Consider the following 25,159-nt stretch of genomic DNA (forward strand, 5'->3'; position numbering starts at 1 on the left):
AGGCGGAAGCGGCGGCGGCGGCGGCTGCCGAGAGGGGGCTGTGGCTCGCGGCGCGGGTCCTGCTGTCGTGTGCGCGCGGCGCGCGGCTCCGGAGAGACGCCCGCAGCCCGGGGCGGCGCGCACCGCCTCGCCGGCGCTCCGAGGTGGGGACTCGCGACTCCGGGGTCGGGCGTGGGGGCGGGGGCGGATTTCGGGTGACAGCGCTGCACAAAGCGGTTCGGCTGGGGTGCAAGCCCTGCTTCTCCCCCTGCGCAGCGCCCCTCGCCCGGGTGGGAGGGGTCGGGTACCTCAGGGGCTGGTACCTTCCGCGCCCGATTGGAAGGGGGTGCGGGGTGGGGATCCCTGTGTGAGGAAGGGGGAATTCCCGGGCTGGGGTGTTGTGACGACGGGGTTCCCCCGTTCGTCGCGGGGTTGCGGGTCTCCTAACCCCCCTACAATGTTTCCTTTCTGTACAGCGGTGCCTTCTCCCCAAGACTCCTTGCACCTTTGCAGCGCAAAGGTGAACCTGGGGGGCTGTTGCTTCTCCGACTTCGGAGAAGACACGAGAAAGCTTTTCGGGAAGCGAGGCGGCCGCAGGTGGTACCCGGGGGCTGGGGTTCCCTCCTGGGGGCTGTCAGAGCTCTGTCATTCGGGCGGGTGTCTGCCGCGGGGGGAACCCCACACAGTTCGCGAGTGGGAACTCCCTCGCTTGTTCTTGCCAGCCGATCAGGTGGCGGCGAGGAGCCCGCACAGCCTTGAAGGTGTAGTGATTCTCCAGCACAGCCACCATGCATTGAGACTTGATTAGCATTGCCCAGTTGCTGGGGTAACTCCTCTGCGATTGGAGACGCGGAGGGGTCGGCCCGATTACGGTAGCTGTTAGTCAACAGTCTGGCAGCTGGCAGGTGAAAGAGGAAGGAAGAGGCAGGCCCAGCTGTAGAAAGTTGGGGTTCAGTGATCTGGAACCCCGCCAGGTAGAGGCCCAGTCTTCCCCTGGGTAAAGTTGCAGGACTTCATAGACCGCTGCAGTTGCGGGGATCGCCCCCCTCCCCCCACATGTATATACACACAACTCAAGGCTTTTGCCAGTTTTGTTTTGATTTTTAATCTATATTAGTGGAAGAAAGGTGAGTGAGAGGGAAGATTTCTTCAGGAGGTACGTGAGAAAATTTACCATTAATTTTCTTCAGGCACAGAAAGTAGTCAACAAAAGACATCCAGGCAATTGGGATTTAATATATTGAATTGGATATTGAATATTGAATAATTCGATATTGAATTATTGTACTCTATCCATATTTCTGAGAATGTGATTAGTGTGGAGTAATAAGGTTCTAGTCCTGCCTCATTTTAAGTGGCTGAAAGGGAAATTTCTGTTTCTTTTGTCTCTGAAGAAGTTTCTAATAGTTGTCCTATTTTTAGAAATTATGCTGACTCCATTATAAGTTTTTATTCTAACCTGGAGTCCTTTTGGTTCATATTTGTATGAATTCTGCTTCAGAAAAACCTGGGAATTAAAGTAGAAATCTAAATGTTGATATATCCACCAAAAACCCCACTTTTTCCCCTTTCTTTTATCACATTAAAAGAAAACCAAAGCTATGAATTTAAAATTAGGAGAAAAAATGCTTCTAATATTGAACATGAAACAAATTGGTTATAAATATAGGTGTGTTTATTAATTTGAAGAATCAGTTGGGAAATACTAGTTTGTTTTAATGACACTTTGGTCATTATTTCTAACATTATACTTAAAAGCACAATAACTTTAGTCCTTCCAACTTAAAATTTTTTGGTTTTATTTTTGGGGGGTCAAACCATTTTATTGAGGGGCTTGGAGGTGGCAGGTGGAGGTTTCCTCCAGCAGGGCAGGGATCTCCCCCACCTCACAGTTGTGGAAAAAAGTACTTAAAATTTTTTCCCTTCATTTCTAAACCCAAGGATCTAGCAAGAGTGGAAATACAGAAATTACATTAAGTGCCAAAAAAGGATGGTGGCACATGACCCTCAATTGTATGATTAAAGGTGGAATGTACTACCTTAAAAACCTTCAATCAGATTTAATAATGGCTTTTATAGCTAATGTTTTCATTTCCTTTTAGACCATTTCTTGAATTATTGTTCTTTATTGCATTAAGTACATATTTTCCGGTATATGGTTAGATTTAAATGTTTGACGTTTCTGGGAACTATGCTTTCTTTTGGGAATGTATGCATTCCTAGGTGACATGGGCAGATATTGCTAGGCTGATTTCATTTATATTCCTAAACCCCACATTAGACTTCAAATATTTTTGCGATGATACTTATATATACTATATATTTCTGTATACTATATACATATTTACATATACTATATTTGTGGTTCATTTTATGAATAATGTATATATATATTATATATGAAGAGATATATATATACATGTATATAAGAATTCGTGTGTGTGTGTGTATGTATATATATATATATATATATATACATACACACACACACACGAATTCTTATATACATGTATATATATATCTCTTCATATATAATATATATATACATTATTCATAAAATGAACCACAAATATAGTATATGTAAATATGTATATAGTATACAGAAATATATAGTATATATAAGTATCATCGCAAAAATATTTGAAGTCTAATGTGGGGTTTAGGAATATAAATGAAATCAGCCTAGCAATATCTGCCCATGTCACCTAGGAATGCATACATTCCCAAAAGAAAGCATAGTTCCCAGAAACGTCAAACAATCAGGTCTAGAAAGCCTTTGGGTATAACAATTATAGGTAGATAGAACTTTTAACATTATTAGCACTTTATCCAGCAGTATAATGGATGCTGTAGAACTAAATGGTAATTTATTTAGTGTTTAAATAACTATAATGCGTTTCAGAATATGTAAAGTTTATGTGTTCATAGCTAACATAATATTGGTTCTGAGACAGTGAAGACTAAATCAAAGGAAAACCGTCCAGAACGTTGATGACTATCATGAAGAGATTTACCATTTGTCCGATGTATCAATAGAGGGGAGTTTGGGGGGAGATTTCTCAGTCAATGTAGATGGCAAACTGAAAGTTTTTCCATGTGATGTTAATAATTCATGGAAAATACTCTTATGGATGTTAGTATACCTCACAAATTTAAAGCAATAGGATTACAAGCTCCTCAAAGCTTTTCTCCAAGATTAAGATGTGTGGAATTTGTATTTTATAGTATTACTTTTCTACTTTCATATTTCTTATCTATAGATCCTGCTTATTTTTCATTCTGTCATTTTGTGTGTACGTATGTGTGTGGGTGTGTAGTAAATATGATCATAGGAGGAAATGAATGATAATTACAGAATTAATATTGAGGACTTACCTATGGTAAGCATTTTTCATTCCTTATGTAATTTTTTTTTTTGGCAGCTGGTCAGTATGGGGATCAGAACCCTTTCGTTATCTAATTTAATTGAAAAAAAAATCTAATAACTCTTAATATTTCATGGTTACTGTGCATTATTTCTCTTGTAGATTTTGGTCGTTAATGTTTGTTTAATCGTATTGTTATTAGACTAGTTTGAGAACTCAAAACTTTTCCAGTAGGAGATACCAGTTCTATCTAATCCAGATTACTACTCTATTCAGTGATGACTAGACAATGTGTATAATATTTCTTTGAATTTTACTAAGAAGGAATGAATTAATTTTCTTTTTAAAGTGTACTAAGAGATCAAAATTCAGGAGCTGCTAGAAGATACAGCAAGATAAAGAGGAATATAACAGACAAAAATTAGGTGTTTTTCTTCATTGAATTTTACAAACAGTAGTGTAATTTGTTTATTGGTTGTTCATATGGTATGTTTCACACTTTAAATGTGCATACTACTAATGGATAATAGTTATTGAGTACTTATAATATGCCAGCTCTTTGGCTTTAAATAGGTTATTTTGTTTAATCTTCACACCAATGCTGTAGGACATTCTTACTATGCCCATTTTATGTATGAGAACACTCAGGCTTACAGAAGTTAAGTGACTTGAAAGTGGTGGCTTTATACTCAGTCTAACCGCAGAGCATACACTCTTACCTACTAAACTACATAATAAGTTTGCTCCAGGCTGTTGAAAACATTAGCAGATGCTAATATTTAATGGTTTAATTTTTTTCTGGCAGATTTTCTCATACAATGGCAACCCCACGGGGGAGGACAAAGAAAAGAGCACCTTTTGATCATTCTCCAGACAGCCTTCCTTTGAGGAGCTCCGGTAGGCAGGTATTATTCATTTATTCGATACATCTTTTTTAAGCATGCAGGATTATTTTGATTGGGACTGGAGAATTAGAGATGAAAATACACAACTCCAGTCCTCAAGGGGCTTGTAGTCTAGTGGAGAAATTCACAATGCAACCCTAGTATAGTGTGATAAAGGGATGGGAAATGGAACATAGTAGTGTATCTGGCAGAGGCAACTGCAAGTGTAAAGGCATAGAGTGTGAATTGGCATGGGGCATCCCGAGAATCCAGCTGTGTGGTTGTTTCCAGGATATGAGGTTGGGGCCAGATCAGGCTTGGCTTGGCTGTTACTCATAGAAATTTGGACTTCAGCTTGTAGTTGGTTGGGTGCTGTTGGAGCGTTAATTTGTGGGGCTTTTATTTATTTTTTTTAAAGAAAAAATTCAATGATATAATTCTTTTTCTAGAATTTTTCTAGTTTTTTTTGTTTTTATCTTCAATACTGAGAGAGTGTAACCACTCTAAATAAAGAAAAAAATCTTAATTTGAGAATGCCTTTTGTTTACTTTGACGGTTGTCACCTTTTCCTAAGAAAGGGTCACATGAATTTTAGTTCTTTCCTCAGCTCACTGTTGTTAAAGTGCTACTTCTACGAGGGTTCTTCAAAAAGTTCATAGGAAAATAGAATGATAATATGAATGTTAAAAAGATAATATGAATGTTTCCGTGAACTTTTTGGAGTACCCTCGTGTATCTCTAGCGAGTTAGTGAGTTATTTGCACGGTACAGTCATGAGGAAATTGCTGCGTCAGCTCCTAACCTACTGCCAGGATGTCATTGATCTTCTAACCTGGATGTGATTCAGTAGTAAACCTTCCACAGCCTTCACCCCTGGTCATTCTGGTGAAATCTTATCCTCAGCTGGTTCTCCCTCAGGCGAAGAAAAAAGCAACAGAGATGGCAGATGAAGATGAAGATGGTGGGTCAGAAAAGAAGTACAGGAAATGTGAAAAGGCGGGCTGTACGGCCACGTGTCCTGTATGCTTTGCAAGTGCTTCTGAAAGGTCTGTTTAGATATTGGGTCTTGGCTTCTGAGAGCATTCTTTGTGGGAACATCATCCTTGAAGATAGTTTTCCTAAAGATAGATAGAGATTTTGAAAGTCATCTAATAATAGAGATATTGCCTGGACGTTCTGTATGCACCACACTCTCCTTAATGCTCCCGTCACACTTAGCCTACTGGGAGAGACTGCACCCATGTCAACTTTGTAATACAGTGTCCTCAAATCCAACCAACCATAGCTGGGTGTCGAGCATGGGACGGGGTATGGACCACACAGTGGAGAGAACCCTTCATCTCCCTGTCCAGACCAGCATGCATGTACTTTTCCCTGTGCTGCTTTTCTCCCTCGTATTACAAACCTCCATTTCCCATATCCATACACAAGTCTCAGAAACTATGTAGCCGAGTCTTGCCCTTTTTTTTTTTTGAGATGACACAAGTATGACCTTTTTTGACTTCTGGAGAAAAATCTTCAGTTAAGGCTTAAGATTCAATAAAACCTGGAAAACAAATCCCACTTTTTAAACACAAAGAGGTGGTGGTGGTCCTGTTCATAGTGGCATGATTTTTCAGTCTTCTGCTGTATTATTGGCTGTTTGACAAGTTATATTTGCCAGATTGATTTTCCAATTGCAGCTGGCCAGATTCATTCACTGTTCAATACTGGGCCAGATATTATTACTAGAGACCTTGCTTCTCTCCTTCACACACATGCAACTTACAGCAAGTGAGCAGCATCACCATTTCATGTCGTAAAACCCCATCTTTACTCCATGGAGTCTCGTTAAGGCTCCTAAGCCCCAGGAGGGTTAGGTAGACCACTGGTCTAAGTCCCTGTACGATGAAGATGGAAGGTCACAGGAAATGTGAAAAGGCCACTGTGCGGCCACATGTCCTGTATGCTTTGCAAGTGCTTCTGAAAGTCCATTCAGACATCGGGTCTTGGCCTCCCGAGAGCATTCTTTGTGGGAACATCATCCTTGAAGATAGTTTTCCTAAAGATAGATATAGATACTGTGAGTCTTCTAATAATAGAGATATAACTTGGACATTCTGTATACACCACACCCTCCTTAATGCTCCCTTTATTAATAATTTGTGTAGTAGTATCTTATCAGTCATCCACTCCAATTTCCTCTGTGGTTAGCTTGGGGTTGTTAGGAGTCTCAGTGGAGATAGTGCAAAATGGGCCCATAGGAGATGCTTGCTAAATATATATTTTTTAAAAAAGTGAAAATAAATGTTTATTCATTACCAAAGCTACATATTTGTGCTATTTTCAGATGTGCCAAAAATGGCTACACATCCCGATGGTATCACCTCTCCTGTGGGGAACATTTCTGTAATGAGTGCTTTGACCATTACTACAGAAGGTTTGTGCACTAATTGCTTTTGAGTTTTCCATGGTGGAGGGGGCAGTGCAGAGGCAGCAGAAGGGGTTGGTTATGGCTTAGCCCTGGGCTTCCTGAATTAGTTGACTGTTCCAGCCATGCCTGTGGCAACTGTAACTTTGACCAGAACTTCGATGCTATAGGTTGCATGTGTGCATGCTCTTGTGTGTACACACGCAGGACCTGAAAAATATCTGCTATATGACAGTTAATTTCTTTAGTCTGCAAGTTCTGGAAAACATAGGAGCTGTTGGTTCTCCATTTTGTTGTTTTCAATTTCATTGATTTACACTCTGATTTTTATTATTTACTTTCTTCTGCTTGCTTTAGATTTGATTTTCTCTTTTCTCTGATTTCCTAACTTGGAAGCTTAAGTTATTGATTTTAGATCTTCTTTTCCAGTAAATGCATTTAATGCTATAAATTTTCCTGCAATCACTGATTTAGCTATATTCCACAAATTGTAGTAACTTTTATTTTCATTTAGTTCAAAATACTTTTTAATTTTTCTTTGACCCATAGATTAGTTAGAAATAAATTGTTGGGCTGACCCCATGGCTCACTCGGGAGAGTGTGGCGCTGGGAGCGCAGCGGTGCCCCTGCCGTGGGTTCGGATCCTATATAGGGATGGCCGGTGCGCTCACTGGCTGAGCGCGGTGCGGACGACACCAAGCCAAGGGTTGCGATCCCCTTACTGGTCAAAAAAAAAAAAAAAAAAAAAAAAGAAAGAAATTGTTTAATTTCCAGATATTTGGGACATCTCCAACAATTTTTCTGGTACTGATATCTAGTTTAATTCTGTAATGTTCTAAGAATGTACTTTGTATGATTTCTGTGTTTTAAATTTATTGAGGTTTGCTTGATGGCCCGTAATGGGGTGTATCTTGGTGAATGTCCCATGTGCATTGGAGAAAAATGTGTATTCTAGCGTTGTCATATGCAGTGGTCTGTAAATGTCAGCAAGTCAAGTCAGTTGATAGTGTGGTGCAGGTCATACACATCCTTTGATTTTATTCCCACCTGACCTTTTAATTACAAAGAGAGGTGTCTTAAAGTCTGCAATTTTAATTCTCTTGAAGTCTCCAACTATAGTGCTGATTTGTCTATTTCTCCTTTCAGTTCTATAAGTTTTTACCTCATGTATTTTTCATCTCAATCAATGTAGTTACATTGTGCATCTAGGATTATTATGGCTTCTCTGAAAATTGTCCCCTTTATGTAGTATCCCTTGTCCTTGTTATTCCTGATAATATTCCTTTTTCAGATTAGTATGGCTGCTTCAGCTGTCTTTTCATTAGTGTTAGCATGATTTACCTTTCTCCATTTCTTCACTTTTAACCTTTCTGAATCTTTGTATTTAAAGTAGGTTTCTTGTATACAGCATATAATTTTTTAAATCCCACATACAGTCTCTCTTTTAATTTATAAGTTTATACTACTCATGTTTGGTTTTTTTGTTGGTTTTTTTTTTGGTGGCTGGCCAGTACAGGGATCTAAACCCTTGATCTTGGTGTTACAACGCTGTGTTCTAACTACCTGAGTTAACCAGCCAGCCCTTTATTCATGTTTTAAATGATTATTGATATAACTGGATTAAAATATGTCATCTTGGGCCGGCTCCATGGCTCACTCAGGAGAGTGCGGCGCTGGTAGCACCGAGGCTGCGGGTTCGGATCCTATATAGGGATGGCTGGTGCACTCACTGGCTGAGCATGGTGCAGACCACACTGTGTCAAGGGTTGTGATCCCCTTACTGGTCCAAACAAAATGTCATCTTACTGTTTTCCATGTGGTGTGTTTTCCCCCCTTCTTTTTTCTAACTTCTCTGATATTAACTGAGCATTTTTATGATTGTATTTTATTTTATCTATTGATGTAATCTTTTTTTAACTGATGTAATTTTTTAAATGGCTGCCCTAGGATTTAGTATGTACCTTTAAAAATATCCTAATTTCCTCTTCAAATAATATTGTAACCTTATTAGTTTGATAGTAAAACTGGCAACCCTTCTCACTGCCTGTTTTATGGGTGCCAGTTAATAACTCTCCGCCTCCCTTACAGTGAGACTTGTTAAGTCCCTTACATAAGATTTACCAACATGCCTCCTATTTTGAAAATCCGATTAACTTAACAACTTGACATATTTATTTTTATTGTTTTTCAGCCACAAGGATGGATACGACAAATATATTACCTGGAAAAAAGTATGGACTAGCAATGGCAAAACTGAGCCCAGTCCCAAAGCTTTCATGGCAGATCAACAGCTCCCTTACTGGGTAAGAAGAATGATCTCTATTGCTCTATAAAGCATTTACAGAGCTTAAAGCAAGAGTAATGGGTGAAAATACTGATTTTTAGGAGATCTTGCTTTTATTACATTTATTGTTCTTTCTGTGACTATTGAAGCAAATATTTTTTTATTTTTGGAGAGAGCTTAGATAGTTGAACATCGACTCGCTAGCGACTCACTATCAGCTAGTGATAGTGATTGCTGACCTTGGTGCACATCTTTCTAATCTTTTTTTCTGTTCTTATTTTTATGTGTTTGTTTATATACAAATCCTAATTAGATTTAAAATCATACTTGGGATATGATTTTTTGTAATTTATAGGGTTTTATTTATTAATTTAACTTTATATTACCCTTTTTCCATTTAGTCATTCTTTGAAAATATATTTTAGTGATTGCATATATTGTATAAATCTACCACCATTTTATAAATGATTTGCTAATTTCTTTAACATTGTAAGTAATTCTGAGCCTCTCTGTGCACACTTAAAATTTTTTTTTAACTGATGTGAAATTCATGTAACATAAAATTAACCATTTTAAAGTGTACAGTTCATTGGCAATTAGTATTTTCACAGTGTTGTGCAACCACCACCTCTATCTAATTCCAAAATATTTTCATCACCCACAAAGAAAGCTTTGTACCCTTAAGCAATCACCCCCTAATTTTCCATCCCCCCAGTTCCTGGCAACTGCTAATCTGCTTTCTGTTTTTATAGATTTACCCATTTTGAATGTTTCATGTAAATGAAATCATGCAGTAAATGACCTTCCATGTTTGGCTTTTTTCACTTAGCATAGTGTTTTTGAGGTTCATTCATATTGTAGCATGTATCAGCACTTCATTCTTTTTATGGGTGAATAATATTCCATTGAATGGATATGCCACATTTTAAAATCATTCATCTGTTGATGGACATTTGGGTTGTTTCAACTTTTTAGCTATTGTGAATAGTGATGCTTTGAACACTCATGTACAAGTATTTGTCTGAATACGATTTGCAGTGGATGTGAAGTGGTATCTCATTGCGGTTTTGATTTGCACTTGCTTGATGACTAATGCATCTCTTCATGTGCATGATGGCCATTTTTATGTCTTCTTTGGAGAAATGTCCATTCAAGTCCTTTGCCCATTTTAAAATAGAGTGGTTTATCTTTTTGTTGTTAAGTTGTAAAAGTTCTTTTTTTTTTTTTTTTTTTTGTCTTTTTTCCGTGTCCGGCAACGGATCGCAACCCTCAGTGTTGCCCCCGTACCGGACCGGGGACCGGCAACGGGATTGCAAACCTCGGCGTTGCCCCCGTGCCTCGCTCAGCCAGTGAGCGGGAACCGGTCTGTATGTGGGATCTGAACCCTCGGGCGGGAGCGCCGCCGCGCTTCCCAAGCAGCGCACTATCCAGTGCGCCACTGGGCCGGCCCCTAAAAGTTCTTTAAATTCTGGATACTTAACCCTTGTCCGACCTATGATTTGCAAATATTTTCCCCTATAGATTGTGTTTTCACTCTGATAGTGTCCTTTGCACAAAAGTTCTTAATTTTAATGAAGTTCAGTATATCTATTTTTTTCTTTTGTTGCTTGTGCTTTTGGTATCACAGCTAAGAATCCATTGCCAAATCTGAGGGCATAAAGATTTACTCCTGATGTTTTCTTCTAAGAGTTTTATCATTTTAGCTCTTACGTTTAGATGTTTGATCCATCTTGAGTTAATTTTTGTGTGTGTGTGAAGTAGAGGGTCTGACTTCTTTCTTTTGTATATGGATATCTGCATTTTTTATTTTACACGAACTTTTTATTTTGGAATCATTTTTAATTTACAAGAAGTTGTTAAGATAGTACAGATAGTTCCCATATATCCTTCACTCAGTTTCTCCAGATGTTATCATTTTACATACCGTGATTATTTGTCAAACTAAGAAATTAACATTGTACAGTACTAATAACTACATTATAGACTTCATTTGGATTTCATCAGTTTTTTCACTAATATCCTTTTACTGTTCCAGGATCCAACCCGGGATAACATGTTGCATTTAGTGTGCATGCTTTTTGACTAACTTTACCTAAATTTAACTCTGATTATTTCCTTAGGTTAGAGCTGGGAAAGCTTTCTGACAGTAGTACTCAGATTCCTTTTGCGCTTTCCTGATGGCTGAACTAGTATTGATTCAGAAATTACCCTAAAGGAGTAGAAGTGGATTCTATGGGTTGTAGTGATGCAAGAGGGAGAAAAAATACTTAGGACTGCTAAAAGTTGGTCAAATCATGTGAAGAACATGGCAGAGTAAAATGGTGAAGGATAAAAACAGTAGCTCAAGATTAGTTGAGTTATTGATCCTGACTTATTACTTCCCATCTAGGTTCAGTGTATAAAACCTGAATGTAGAAAATGGAGACAACTCACCAAGGAAATCCAGCTTACTCCACAGATAGCGAAGACTTACCGATGTGGTATGAAACCAAATACTGCTGTCAAGGTATGATCTCTATAAGTTTGCCTGTGAATCTGTCTCTTTTGAATTAACTGATAGGTGAATTTAGTTGTCAGCAAATATGAGTAGTAATGCTATATATTTTTCATTTATTGTGTTCATTGTATCAGGATTGTGTTGGTGAACATATAACATAACCCCAGCTCAATGGCTTAACAAATTAAGGATTTGCTTTTTCTGTCATTATAAGAAGTTTGGAAATAGGCTGTCATGGTTGCTTTAAATTTCCCAAGGAAGTCTCTTCCTAGTTTCCAGTCCAGCCACCTTTATTTTATCTTCCATCCTCAATGCCACAAGATGGTTACTGCACCACCAGCCATTGTGTACAAATTCTGAGCAGAAAAGAGGGGAAGGGCAAGAGAGGTGTGCCAGCTGAGTCTGTCCCTCTTTTATTGAGTATATTCCTGGAAATTCTAACCATAGATTTCTATGTGTGTCTCATTGGCCAGAGAAGGATCATGTAGCTATTCTGAACAACAGTGAGGACAAAGGGAGAAAATATTTTACAGCAGCATGTTGCAACAACAACCAGGATCTCGTTAGTAAGGAAGAAGGGATGAATGGGTATGTTTGGCAGTTAGGAATCAGCCATAGTTGGAATAAGTCTCTTTTTTGAAATTTGGCAATTACCTAATATATAAAATTATGTAATGGCTTTAGTGTGCTAAAGGCATTTAATTTACGCAAATATTACTTGTATCTTGAGAACATTAAAGAATATTAGGATTCATTGTAACTCCCCAGAAGAAAAATACTTTCTTTTTTAAAAATTGTCATATAGTTCATATACCATAAAATTCACTGTTTTAAAATTAAAATTATATACCATTAATTCACCATACAACTTTATTTTCTTGATTATTGTATCTTATAGTAAGTCTTAAAATCAGGTAGTGTGGTTTATAGTATATTCACAGAGATATGCAATTATTACCAGCAAAATACTTTCTTAATTCAAATATTTTCCTTTTAAAGAATGAATGGAAAGTTTTATAAAGTTTATGATCAAGTTTTTAAAAGCCTGGGATTTAAAATATTAATATAATATATGTATGCATAATTATTAAAAATTTTGGAAGATGTTGCAAAGTAAAATAGGAAAAAAGGTATGAACATTTAGGAGATATATATATATATATATATATATTTTTTGTCTTTTGTCTTTTTTCCGTGTCCGGCAACGGATTGCAACCCTCAGTGTCGCCCCCGTACCGGACCGGGACCAGCTACGGGATCGCAACCCTTGGTGCCGCTCCCGCACCTTGCTCAGCCAGTGAGCGGGAACCGGTCTGTATGTGGGATCCGAACCCTCAGGCGGGAGCGCCGCCGCGCTTCCCAAGCGGCGCACTATCCAGTGCGCCACCGGGCCGGCCCATTAGGAGATATATTTTTTGTTTTAAGTTTTACATAAAGCGGGCTAGTTAGCACACTTGGGAAAGCATGGTGCTGGTAACAGCAAGGTCATGGGTTTGAATCCCTGTACTAGCCAGCTGCCAAAAAAAAAAAAAAGTTCCCTTGATCAAAATATGAGATTTGGGGCTGGCCACTTAGCTCAGTTGGTTAGAGTTTGATGATAAAACACCAAGGTCAAGGGTTCAGATCCCCATACTGGCCAGCTGCCCAAAAAAAAAAAAAAAAAATTCCTTTTTACATAAGTTTTATATGAATATATTCTTAGGATTTAAAAAAAGTAAATGGAATGTGTGTATGTATGTATAAATACATACATATGCATATAATATACAAATAAAAAATCAAAGTCCTCCTTAATCATCTCCTTCCTGCTTTAATAGATTACCACTTTTTGTGATTCATTTATCCTACTGGAATTTTTAAAAAGGCACTTGATTACGTATTTATGGAAGGCATGTTTTTTAAAGGCTGTTGATATGAATATCCAAACTACTTTTAAAATGTTTAAAGACCTGTATAGCTCAGAGTGATCATTATATCAAAACCTTACCTGCTTTGAGAAGTAGTATTTTTAATAGATGTAAAATTACATCTTATTTTTGTTATTGAGGTATAATTACAGGATATAATTATATGCACACATCTTAAATGAACTTCATTGAGTTTTGGAAGATGTCTGCAATGTGTAGACAGTACGCCAATCAACGTACACAGTGTTTCCATCACCCTGAAAAATTCCAGTTATTTTCTCCCCTCCCCGCAGTAGCAACTGCTGTTCTGATTTCTCTCCCCATAGATCAGTTACGCCTCCTCTTAAACTTGATAAAAATGGAGTCAGCCAATATGTATTCTTTAGTGTTTGGTTTCTTTCACTGAGTACAATTGTTTTTGAGATTTATATTGTACGCATCCGTAGTTTCTTCTTTTTTATTGCTGACTAGATTTCATTGTATATATGCTACAATTTGTTTACCCATTCTCCTGTCAAAGGATATTTGTGTTGTTTTAAGTTTTTTTCCATTGTGAATAAAATTGTAGTGAACATTCTGTACAAGTGTTTTCATGGACCTATGTTTTCATTTCTTATGGGTAAATATATAGGAGTGTAATTGCTGAGTCATGTGGAAAATATATGTTTAATATTTAAGAAACTACCGAATAGTTTTCTATGGTTGTGTACAATATGACAGCATTTGGCAGTGCCATTCCTTTTTTTTTTTTTTTTTTTTTAATTTTTAATTATAGTCGTTCTAGTGGGTGTGTACTGGTATCTCATTGTGGTGAACTAACACTAGTTTCCCTAATAACTAGTGATGGTGAACATTTTTTCATATGTTTATTGGCCATTCATGATTCCTCTTAAGAAAATACGTGGTTTTTTTTTTTTTTTTTTTTTTTGTAAATTGGATGTCTTACTGATTTGCGGGAGTTCTTGAAATAATTTGAATATGAATATGTATTTTAAATATTTTTCCCTAGTCTGTATTTACTCTTTTCATTTTCTTAATAGGTGTTTTGCTGAGCAGGAGTTTTAAATTTTGAAGCCCAGTTTATGCATTTTTTTAATTTATGCTTAGAACTTTTTGTGTTTTTTCTGAGAAACAATTGACTACCTTTCACCTTGCAAAGATATCGTATTTTGAGGAGATTTATAGTTTTAGCCTTTTGTATTTAGGTCACTAATGTATCTCTAGTTAAGTTTTGATGTGAGGGGTTGACCAAATTTCGTGGGTTTTTTTTTTCCATACATTTAGATATTTAGTTGTTCGGTGCCCTTTGTTTAAAAGACTATTCTTTTCCCATTGAATTATCTTTGATACCAGTATAAAAAAAATCAGTTTACTAAATATGTAGGTCTATTTCTGGACTACCTTTGTTAATCCTTACCCAATACTTTATTTTCTTGATTATTGTAACTTTATAGTAAGTCTTAAAATCAGGTAGCGTGAGTTCCTCCAGCTTTGTTTTTCTTTTCTTTTCTTTTTTTGGCGGCTGGGCAGTGTTTTTCTTCTTCAGGATTGTTTATGTCCTTTATGTTTCCATATGCATTTCATTATCAGTGTGTTAGTATCTACTAAAATGCCTCTGGGATTTTGATTAGAATGCATTGAATCTATATATCATTTGGAGGAGAACTGACATCTTTATGTTTTTCAGTCTTCTTATCCAGGGGTTGGCAAGCAATGGCTCATGAGCCAAATCTGGCTTGCACCTCTTTTTGTAGATAAAGTTTTATTGGAACACAGCCATGCTTATTCATTATGTAGTGGCTGTTTTCACCCTATAGCAGTTGATGATCCACACAGCTTAAACTATTTACTCTCTGGCCCCTACAGAAAACTGACCCCTGTTCTGACCCATGGCCATGGTATATCTCTCCATCTTTTCAGGGTTCTTTAATTTCTCCCAGCAGTGTTTTCTAATTTTTCCTGAGTATATTTTTTATGTCTTGTGTTATTTCTAGATTTTTTTTTCTGCAATAACAAGTAGAATTTATTTTTAACTTCATTTTTAAGTTGTTTGTTGCAATTATATAGAAATACAGTTGGTTTTTGTGTACTGACTTTATATGCAGAGACTTTGTTGACCTCCCTTTTAAATTTCACAAATCTTTTTGTAGATTCCTTTGAGTTATCCACAAACCAATCATATCAACTGTGAATAAAGATTGCTTTGCTTTTTCTCAGTCCTTTTTTGCTTTCTTTTTCTTGTCTTGTGACATTGGGGAGGACCACCAGTGACAATGTTATATAGAAGTGGTGAAAGCAGACTTGCCTGCCTTGCTCCTGACCTTAAGAGGAACATGTTCAGTATTTCTCATTGTGTTTAATGTTGGCTGTAGCTTTTCATAAATATCTTATATCAGATTGAGAAAGTTCTTTTCTTTTCCTAGTTTGCTGAGAACTTTTATTATGAATGGATGTTGAATTTTGTCAGATACTTTTTCTACATATTTTATGATGATCATTTGGTTTTTCTCCTTTAATCTGCTAATGTAGTGAATTGCACTGATTTCAGAATGTTTAAACAACCTTGCATTCCTGGAAAGAAAATTCCACTTGTATTAATTATGATTTTTATGTATTGCTGGATTTGATTATATTTTGTTAGGGATTTTTGCATCTGTGTTCATGATGAATACTGTCTGTCATTTTCTTTTCTTGTAATATCCTTATCAGATTCTGCTCTCAGAGTTTTAAGCTCTATAAAAAAAATGGAGAAGTTCATGCTATTTTGTTAAAGAGTTTGTTGTATAAGGTTGATATTGGTTCTTTTTTAGTGTTTGGTTGACTTCGCTAGTGAAGCAATTTGGGCCAATAGTTTTCTTTATAAGAAGTTTATAAATTACAGATTTTATTTCTTTAGCATATATATGGCTATATAGGTGGTTTATTACTTTTGTCCATTTTGGAAGGATGTGTTTTTCAAGGAAATCTTTTTCATCTATCCTGTCAAATTTGTTAATATAGAGTTGTTTGTACTGTTTCTTTATTCTCCTTTTAATGTTGGTGGGCTCTGTGGTGGTACCTCTTCTTTTATTCTTGATGCTGGTAATTTGGGAGTATGGATCTAAGCCTCGGAGCAGGTTCCTAGAATTGGTAAAGCCTCTTCTAAAATCTTTTGGCTTAGCCCTTGATTGATTCTCAAGCTCAACTTTCAGAGTAGAAAGCCTCTCTGAAGGGTAAAAGGGAAAAAAAGATGGGAGGGGGCTGATACTGGGGGGGTGGGTAGTTTATTTTCAGGCTGAATGGCTGCACTGATGGGGACTAGGGTCTGTGGAATGAAGACACCATGGCTGGTGGGGTAGAGGGAGCATGTCCAGTAGCAGAAACAATGTCTTGGTTGCACTGAACGTAAATAGCTCCTGTGTCCCAGACTACTTCTCAAGTAAAAAGTAGACTCAATGGCATTTCATTAAAATAATGAAAGGAGAATTCAGCCAAGCAGCGGTCAAAAATAGCAGACTATTTTAACAGATTGTACTTTTTGAGCCATTTTTGCTCATCCTATTTATGTGATTTTTTTTAGTTTTAAACAGTTTTTTAAAAAAGATTTTGGATGATTTGAGTAATAATCTTGTGTTACTAAATAGTACATTTTATTCTGTGCTTTGACTCAACTATAATTTGGAGTTATCCATAATCTCCCCTCTCTTTTACCTGCTGATAATTGAATTGACCTCATCTCTACAAATTGTTCAAACTCTTCATGTGCCTTTTTAAAAAAAATTTTTTCCTTGGGTGGAAGTTGTCATTTTTAGCTTTTCTAAATAGTTTTTTAAAGCTCTGTTTTCTTTAAAATGGCTTTGTTTTTAAACAAATGATATGTGTTCATTATTGAAAAATTTAAACAATATAGAAAAGAACAAAGATGAAATTCATGAAGTTATCATTATGAAATAACCACTATTGAACGAGATTCATTCAAGACTATTCCTGTATATATACAGGGAGAAGGCCTGGCCAACAAATAGCTTCATATGAAAGCATAGTGCTTTACCTGCTGGTTTTTTGTAAAATGGTTGAATTTAATATAACATATATTTAACATAAGAAAGAGAAGCCAAAGCGAAATAAATTGTTGAACATAGAATAGTTATTTCATCCCAAGAAATAGTAGTTTCTAAAAACTCCCTAAAAGGTTAAGAAAATACATTTTGAGAATGTTAAGAAGTTGGAATCATTCTAATTTAAAAACATTTTTTTGAGTGTTTCAATTTTAGATGATATTGATTGACACCCTGGTATGAAATCAGAAAAAGTAAATTACATCACACTTGAGCCTACCTCCCCTTTTCTTCTCTCCCAAACTGTTAGGTTTTTTTTTTTTTAGTTTGTCAGAGATTTTATTATTTATTCTTTTATAACCATAGTTCCTCATTGCTTACTCTCACTCCTATATTTATGTGGATTTATTGTTCTCTACAATTTCTCTTACTATAATTCCTTCTGTCCCAAGTTCGCTATTTTGATTTATTGCCTGGTTGGCTGTATTTTACATCAAGCATTTTTTTCCGGGAGGGCCTCAGAGGGATCAGATTCCATAAGTTTTTGAAAATGTAATTGCCTTCTCTCCTCCCACACCACTTTATAGTTGAAGCCTTTATGGTCTCCTTAAATTGCAACTTCTGAGGATGATGTCAAATCTCTTTAATCTCTGCCCCACCTGCCAGTCATTCTCCCTTGAGACCTCTTCATTATATAGCTCCATCTGAATTGATTACCATCCATAACCAGAACTTTTGAAATGATACTTATTTATATGATGTTTACTGACCCAGAGTAATTTGGGTGTTCAGCATGGTATGCTGTCAAGGACAATCGGGAAAAATTTATTTATAGAACAACATTAAAAAGAATGATGGCAAACTATAACACTATTTTGGATCTTTCTATTTGTCACTTAATATATCTTAAAGATATTTCCATATTAGTATATAAAGATCTCTTCTTTCTCATTAATGATTGTCTAATAATCCACTGAATGGACATACCAGGCTTAATTTAGTGCTATTGAAGGGCATTTAGTTACTTTTAAATGTTTACTGCTAGTGGCAATGCTGCAGGGAATAACTTTGAATCTGTGCCATTTTTGAATATATTTGTCAGGTCAATTCCTAGAAATATTTCTGTGTCAAATGGTGTATACATTTATTTTAATTTGAAATAATTTATAGACACAAAAGAGGATTTATAGTTTGTATGAGGGTACTTCAAAAAGTTTATAAAAAATGGAATTAAAAGATAATGCGAATCTTTCTATGAACTTTTTGAAGATCTCTCATATAAAAAGAGTAAAGAATTAAAGCAAACACTCATGTATCCACCCTCTAGTTTAAGAAACCGGCAACGCAGCACTAACAATGGCTTTGTACCTCCCACCTTGCTCTTCGGTAGTTCTTTCTCTCCTTTCCCTGCAAGGGTAAAACAGTATTTTGAATTTTGTATTTATCATTCTCTTACTTTTTGTTATAGAGTTAATACATACTTTTGAAACCCTAAACAACATGTTAAGTTTTGCCTATTTTTGTACTGTTTATAAATTGTATCATATTGTTTGTATGTCTTTGCAACTTGCTGTTTTCATTCAACATTGAGGTTTTTGAGGTGCATTCATGTTTATGCCTAAATTCTGGTTTATTAATTTTCCATGCTGAATAGTATTACATTGGGTGAATATACCACAATTTATCTATTTTCATGTGTACCAACATAAGGGTTGTTTCTAGTTTTTGGCTGTTAACAGACAGTGCTTCTGTGAGCATTCTTGCAAGAATTTCTTTGAAATATATTCCAAGGACTAGAATTACTAGGCCATATGGTATGCCAGTCTTCAGTTTATTTAGGCAACTTTTCTTATGGAAACATAACATTCAAACAGAAAACTGACCCCTGTTCTGACCCATGGCCATGGTATATCTCCCCATCTTTTCAGGGTTCTTTAATTTCTCCCAGCAGTGTTTTCCATTTAGCCAGCTTCCAATAAAGAAATCAAACACTCACCTGCCCCCTTTCAGCTACAACCTCCATCCTTTGTTCTCTTAGAGTAACTACCTACTTACTATTCTGATTTATAATGCTACAGATTTCTTTGCTTGCTTCTGAACTTTGTGTAAATGGAATCATACGGTATGTATTCTTTTGGGTCTGGCTTCTTTCACTCAACATTATGTCCGTGAGACGCATCGATGTTGTTGTGTGTAGTTCATTCCCATTGTTATGTAGCATGCCATTGTTTGAATATAGCACAGTTTATTTATTCATTCTACATTTGGGTTGTTTCTATTACGAACAATGATCCTTTGAAGACTTTAATACTTCTGTTGGTATACATGTACAGGGGTCTCTCTGGAAAATATATCAAGGTTAGAATTGCTGGGCATAGAGTATATTTTCAGTTATACAAGATCATGTCGAATTATTGTGCATTTAAAATGTTCATATTTTTGTCAGACTGCTCTCTTTAGTTGTTATTTTCCTTTATATTTCTGCCAGGAACATTCTTATGAGTACATGTTTCTCCACACCTTCACTCATACAGTGTTTTATCAAACTTTCTCTTTGCCACTTTAATAGGTGAAAAAAGATATCTCATTGAAGGTAAATTGACACTTCAAATTGTATTTTATAAGTAAGCCTAATTAACACTCGGTTTTCTTTTGCAGCCCGAGACCTCAGATCATTGTTCTCTCCCAGAGGATCTAGTGAGTATTTCTGCATGTTCTGGCTTGGACTTAATTGTGCCTTCAATGATAAGTACTACAAGTAAATGACAGTAAACTTTAAGAGTTTCTATCTATTTGGTTACTGATCAAAGACTTTTAAGTCTAACTTGGTAACTATATTAGCCGTAGTGGTATGATTAGTGATTCCCCCTCCACCCCTCAGCTTAAAAAAAGAAAAGTCATGTTGCTTTACTTGAAAAGGGAATGAAGAGGAAGACACTGCTCCCCTGTCTTGCTGTAGGGATCAGGTTTGCTGTACTTGTTTTTCAAGGATGACTTTGTGACCTTTTCTGCACTTGAAACCTTCTAAGAAAAGAACAAGATGGCCATAATTTGATTGTCTTGGCCTGGGTTCAGTTGCAGGAGTGTTCCTGTGCGTTCTGACCTCAGGGTAACTGCTTTGTCCTGCCCACACCCAGATATGGGAGGGGAGCGGTGTCTCTGGCTGGCACATTTCATGTGTCTTCATGAAACTTTGCTACCTTAGTTGGCAAGCTCCATGCGCCATGCAACCAGTGGCTGTTTCAGAATATGATTTTTAAAGTTCTGGCTTTCTGAGTTTCTAAAATCCTGAGAATTCTGAGTTCCAATGATTCAGGGTTGTTAATTTGAAGTTGTTCTAGATGTCTGAAACTCAGCAACTATGATGGATTTTTAGTCAAAGGGAAAATTGACACCTAACAAATCTGCTTTAAATCCATTCTGTTATATAAAGCGATGTGATATCTATGTGTGTATATGTACACACACATAAATATTTTTAATAATAGGTTGTAGCCTCAACCATTGCCATAGTAAAGCAGTGGCCCAAATAATTTTCAGATTTGGAATAGACAGGATGAGATTATAGAAAGAAATGAAAAATAACTTTAAATACATTTAAAATACCTTATTCATCTGTTCCCTAATATTGAGACCATTTTGACCCAGAAGAATCTGAACTTTAGGACAGAAGCCATATTCATGGGATATAAGAACTTTAAAAAATTTCTGTGAGTCCGTGATGTTCATCTGCCAGTTATTTATTTTTGTGTTCAGATAAGAACGAGTCAGGTACAACTTTATAGCCATAATCATGTACTTTTACCCTTTTTCTATTCCTATGTATTCTAGGGTCACTTTTAAAGCAGTTTCTAAATTATGAGCAGCTGTATTAGTTTCCTTGGGCTGCTGTAACAAGTCACCACTAACTGGTGGCTTAAATAACAGAAGTGTAATTTGCTCACGGTTCTGGAGGCTGGAAATCTGAAATTAAGGTGGCAGCAGGGCCATGCTCTCTCTGAAGGCTCAAGAGGAGGGCCCTCCCTTGCCTTTTCTAGCTTCTGGTGGTTTCCAGCAATCCTTGGCATTCCTTTGGCTTGTAGATGAACAACCCCAATCTCTGCCTTCATCATCATGTGGCTTCTTCCCTGTGTGTCCCCTGTCTCTGTGTCTCTTCTCCTCCTCCTTATAAGGACACAAGTCTTAGTGACTGTAGGGCTCACTCTACTCCAGTATGACCTCACTTTAACTAATTACATCTGTAGAGACCCTCTTTCCAAATAAGATCATGTTCTAAGGTTCTAGGTGGACATGAATTTTGGGGGAACACTATTTAACCCAACCCAGCACAGTGGGTATTTGTAACTCTTCTAATAGATTGACTATATCAAGTGTGATTTCTTCAGTAGTATATGTGGTAGAGGTGAGGGTGGTATTTCTGATGGCAAATTGACAAACTTATAGCCAGGCGTCCAGGAATGGTATGAGTGCTGAGCAAAGACACGAGCAGGAGCAAGCGCTAGTTGCTGTTTTTCCTTCTACACCAATGCAGAGGATGGGCTGGGGCTCCCTCAAGTGGGCTTCTTAGGAGGAAGAAAGAGTGGATAAGTAGCAAAATGGCAGGATATCTCTTGATCCTGACTCAGTTTACCCACACAGCTGCATGACCCAGGAAACAGAAGAGTATGGGAAGAGCCTGGGTTCATGTTTGTTAGGGCACCAACATTTTCCCCTGTACGTGGTCCATTCGGAGCGTCAGGATCTGAATACAGCAGTTTGCGCTTTCCTTGGGACTGAGCTAGGAAGGAGGTTTTTAGAGGCAGACCTGGTCTGTTGGGGAAGGAGCCAGAGCTCCCCTTCTTTTGGTACAGCATAGGCTGGCCAAAGATGACCAAACCTAAAAGAAGCCTTGAGAGCAAAGATTGAGGACTCGGATTCCTGCAGGGGCTGGACAAGTAAGATGAATATGTGAGGCAGCAGGGATTTCTTTCTAGGGGGAGTTGGAACTTGTAGTAAACTGAAAAATGCTTGTCCCAGATTTGGACTCTGTGAAGTCTGAAGTCCAAAATGCATCTTCAAGCTGGATTTGACCTTGAATTCACAAACTTCTGCTTGATGGCACATGGCATTTGATTAGAGCCTGGAGAACTAGTAAAGGAGGGTCCCTGAAGTTCTCCTGTATCCAATTCTTAGCATTCCTGGAGCATACATTTAAGATTGCATTTAGAGAAGTCCATCTGTCTAACATAGGATTTGTGGCAATGTTGCTTTAGAAGACACATAAATTTTATTTTTATTGCAATAGTCAGTCATCATAGGGACACTTTGATCCAGTGACTCCATATGTTAAATCAGCTCTGGAACGTGATCACATGTTTGAAGACTGAAAATAGCTTCTTCTGTTCACTTCTACATCTGACATCCTCTTTTTTTTTTTTGTCCTTTTTGTCTTTTTTACTGACTGGTAACGGGATCGCAACCCTCGGCGTTGCTCCCGCACCGTGCTCAGCCAGCGAGCGGGAACCGGTCTCCACATGGGATCCGAACCCTCGGCGGGAGCGCCGCTGCACTCCCAAGAGGCGCACTCTCCAGTGCGCCACCGGGCCGGCCCTGACATCCTCTTTTGATGGTTGCTGGGTACTTTTCTCTCTGAAAGTCAATTTAGTAGCCTTTAGCAAAAGCAATAATGCTTGACGACTACTTAGGAGAATGATTTTTTTATGCTCAGTTTCTCAATATCAACTATCTTGAGATCCTAAGTAAAAAGGGGGCTGGACGAGAGATGATTACCGAGCAGAAAGAAATTTACCACTTCAGATGTAAATCTGGGCTTGCAGTATAGTAAATGGACACAGTTTTAAGACTCTCCTGGTATCGGTGGTGTTTTTTGGGGGAGTGGGAGGCTGTTGCTGTGTATCAGAAAGAATTCTGCCTAGGAAACATTCTCTCCAGGTGTCATCAGTTCACTTTTATTTCTGTTTGTGCAGAATTGTTAAGTCTGAGTGGGAGAAGACCGAGTAGAAGGGTTAAGGATGAATGAAATGAGGAGCATCCTCTGTCCTTGGTGGAATCTTCATGTACATTTCTTAATGTTGTCTTCTTGCTCCTGCTTGGCCCATTTCAGAGAGTGTCGGAAGTGGCCAACCACTGGTGGTACTCCATGCTCATCCTACCTCCTTTGCTGAAAGACAGCGTGGCAGCACCCCTGCTCTCTGCCTACTACCCGGACTGTGTTGGCATGAGCCCCTCCTGCACCAGCACGAACCGCGCCGCTGGCAATGCCAGCCCCGGGAAGTTGGAGCACTCTAAGGTGCCCTCCGTGCTCGGTGAGAGCCGTTCCTAGTATGCCCTGCTTTCCATTCCCTGCCCCCTTCCTGGAAATGTGTGGATGAGCATAGTACAAATGGTTTTTTAAATGTGTGTGACACAGGTTCTAAAGCATCTCATTATTTCACGGATTTGGTTATACTGTGGATCAGTCATATCATTTTCGTATAGTGTGTGCACTTAATTTTTCTGCCAATAATTTGGAAAGCCAGTAACACTTGTCTGTGAATTGTCTGCAGGGTTTAATGAGTGTTTATTTGAAAGTTGGATAGCTGTATAATTTAATGGTAACACAAACTCTGACTTGCCAGAAGAACATTTTGAATTATATGAGCAGCTCCTCTTTTTTTTTCTGAGTCTTTCTGCCTCTAATTATGAGATTGGTGATCCCAGCAAAATGATCCACCCTAGAAAAAATTCAGAACTTCAGGTCAGGACAGGTATGCTGCTGACTGTCAACTTTAAAGGAATCTTTAAAATTCTATAACAGAATTCTTGGTGTAGAAGCAAGAATTCTGTATCTTCTGCCTGGGCAATAACAAACTGCATTTTTGATGGTGCATATAGAGTTATGACCTTATCTTAATACCACTAATAACACTAATAACACTGGGCCCTCCTAAAGTGTAGATGTGGTGGAACTTAAAGCTAAAGTAGTAATTTGCAGTGTTAATGAAGGTGTAATGAAACAGGCACTCAAATACTATTAGTAAGAGTGTACCTTTGTGAAGGAAAATTTGTCAGTGTGCATTAAAAACCTTAAAATAGACACCCTTTGACCCAGCAGTGCCATTTCTAGGAATTTGTCCTAAATTATGAAGAGTAAATCCAAAGATTTATGTGCAAAGAAATTTGTTTTGGCATTATTTATAGTAGTGAAATACCCTGATTTGAGCATCACGTATTGCACACAGGTATTGATGTTCAGCTCTGTACCCCACAGATAAGTACAATCAAGTACGTCACAAAAAGAAAAAAAGTGAAATAATTGGATGAAATTTAAATAACTAGCAATAGGGGAATGGTTAAATAATAAATAAAATAATATATGGCAATCGGTGTCATATTTAATGACATGGGAAAATGTTTATGATGTAAATTTTAAAAAGCAGGTTAGAAAACAGGACTTCTATTTTTCAACTTAAAAACAAATACAAGAGCACTTCAAAAAGTTCATGAAAAGATTTGTATTATCTTTTAATTCCATTTTTCCACAAATTTTTTGAAGTATCCTCATATTAATATTTTCTATTCATAGAAACAGAAGTAAGGCTGGAGTGTACCCCTAAATGTAACCCCCCTACTCGGACATAATCAGGGGTTAGTGATTTTTATTTACTTCTGTGAACGTATTCATTTTATAAACAGGAAAATGCCAATGAGTTGTTTTAAAAATATGTTTCAATGGGGAGTCAGTGTTCAGTGGATACAGGGTTTCAGTCTTGCAGGATGAAAAAGTTCTAGAGATGATACACAATGTGAACATACTT

The 25,159-nt window shown here is 37.4% G+C and overlaps 1 protein-coding gene across 4 annotated transcripts in view; it reads left to right on the plus strand.

The window, feature by feature from the left end:
* Positions 1-125: 125 nt before the first annotated feature.
* The window catches only part of KDM1B (lysine (K)-specific demethylase 1B), a 50,293-nt gene continuing 25,259 nt past the window's right edge, over positions 126-25,159 (plus strand). For 3 of the 4 annotated variants that reach the window (XM_008568470.1, XM_008568472.1, XM_008568473.1), the window contains exons 1-8: positions 3,691-3,769; positions 4,150-4,249; positions 5,147-5,274; positions 6,558-6,647; positions 8,830-8,941; positions 11,312-11,428; positions 20,022-20,060; positions 23,467-23,668. In XM_008568470.1, coding sequence (XP_008566692.1) covers positions 4,163-4,249; positions 5,147-5,274; positions 6,558-6,647; positions 8,830-8,941; positions 11,312-11,428; positions 20,022-20,060; positions 23,467-23,668 — 775 coding nt within the window. In that variant the 5' untranslated portion in view covers positions 3,691-3,769; positions 4,150-4,162. Of the gene's footprint in view, positions 144-3,690; positions 3,770-4,149; positions 4,250-5,146; positions 5,275-6,557; positions 6,648-8,829; positions 8,942-11,311; positions 11,429-20,021; positions 20,061-23,466; positions 23,669-25,159 lie in introns of those variants that run through there. The other variant, XM_008568471.1, reaches the window with a different exon arrangement.

Source organism: Galeopterus variegatus, unplaced genomic scaffold, assembly GCF_000696425.1.
Source record: "Galeopterus variegatus unplaced genomic scaffold, G_variegatus-3.0.2 Scaffold412, whole genome shotgun sequence".
Classification (NCBI taxonomy): Eukaryota; Metazoa; Chordata; class Mammalia; order Dermoptera; family Cynocephalidae; genus Galeopterus; species Galeopterus variegatus.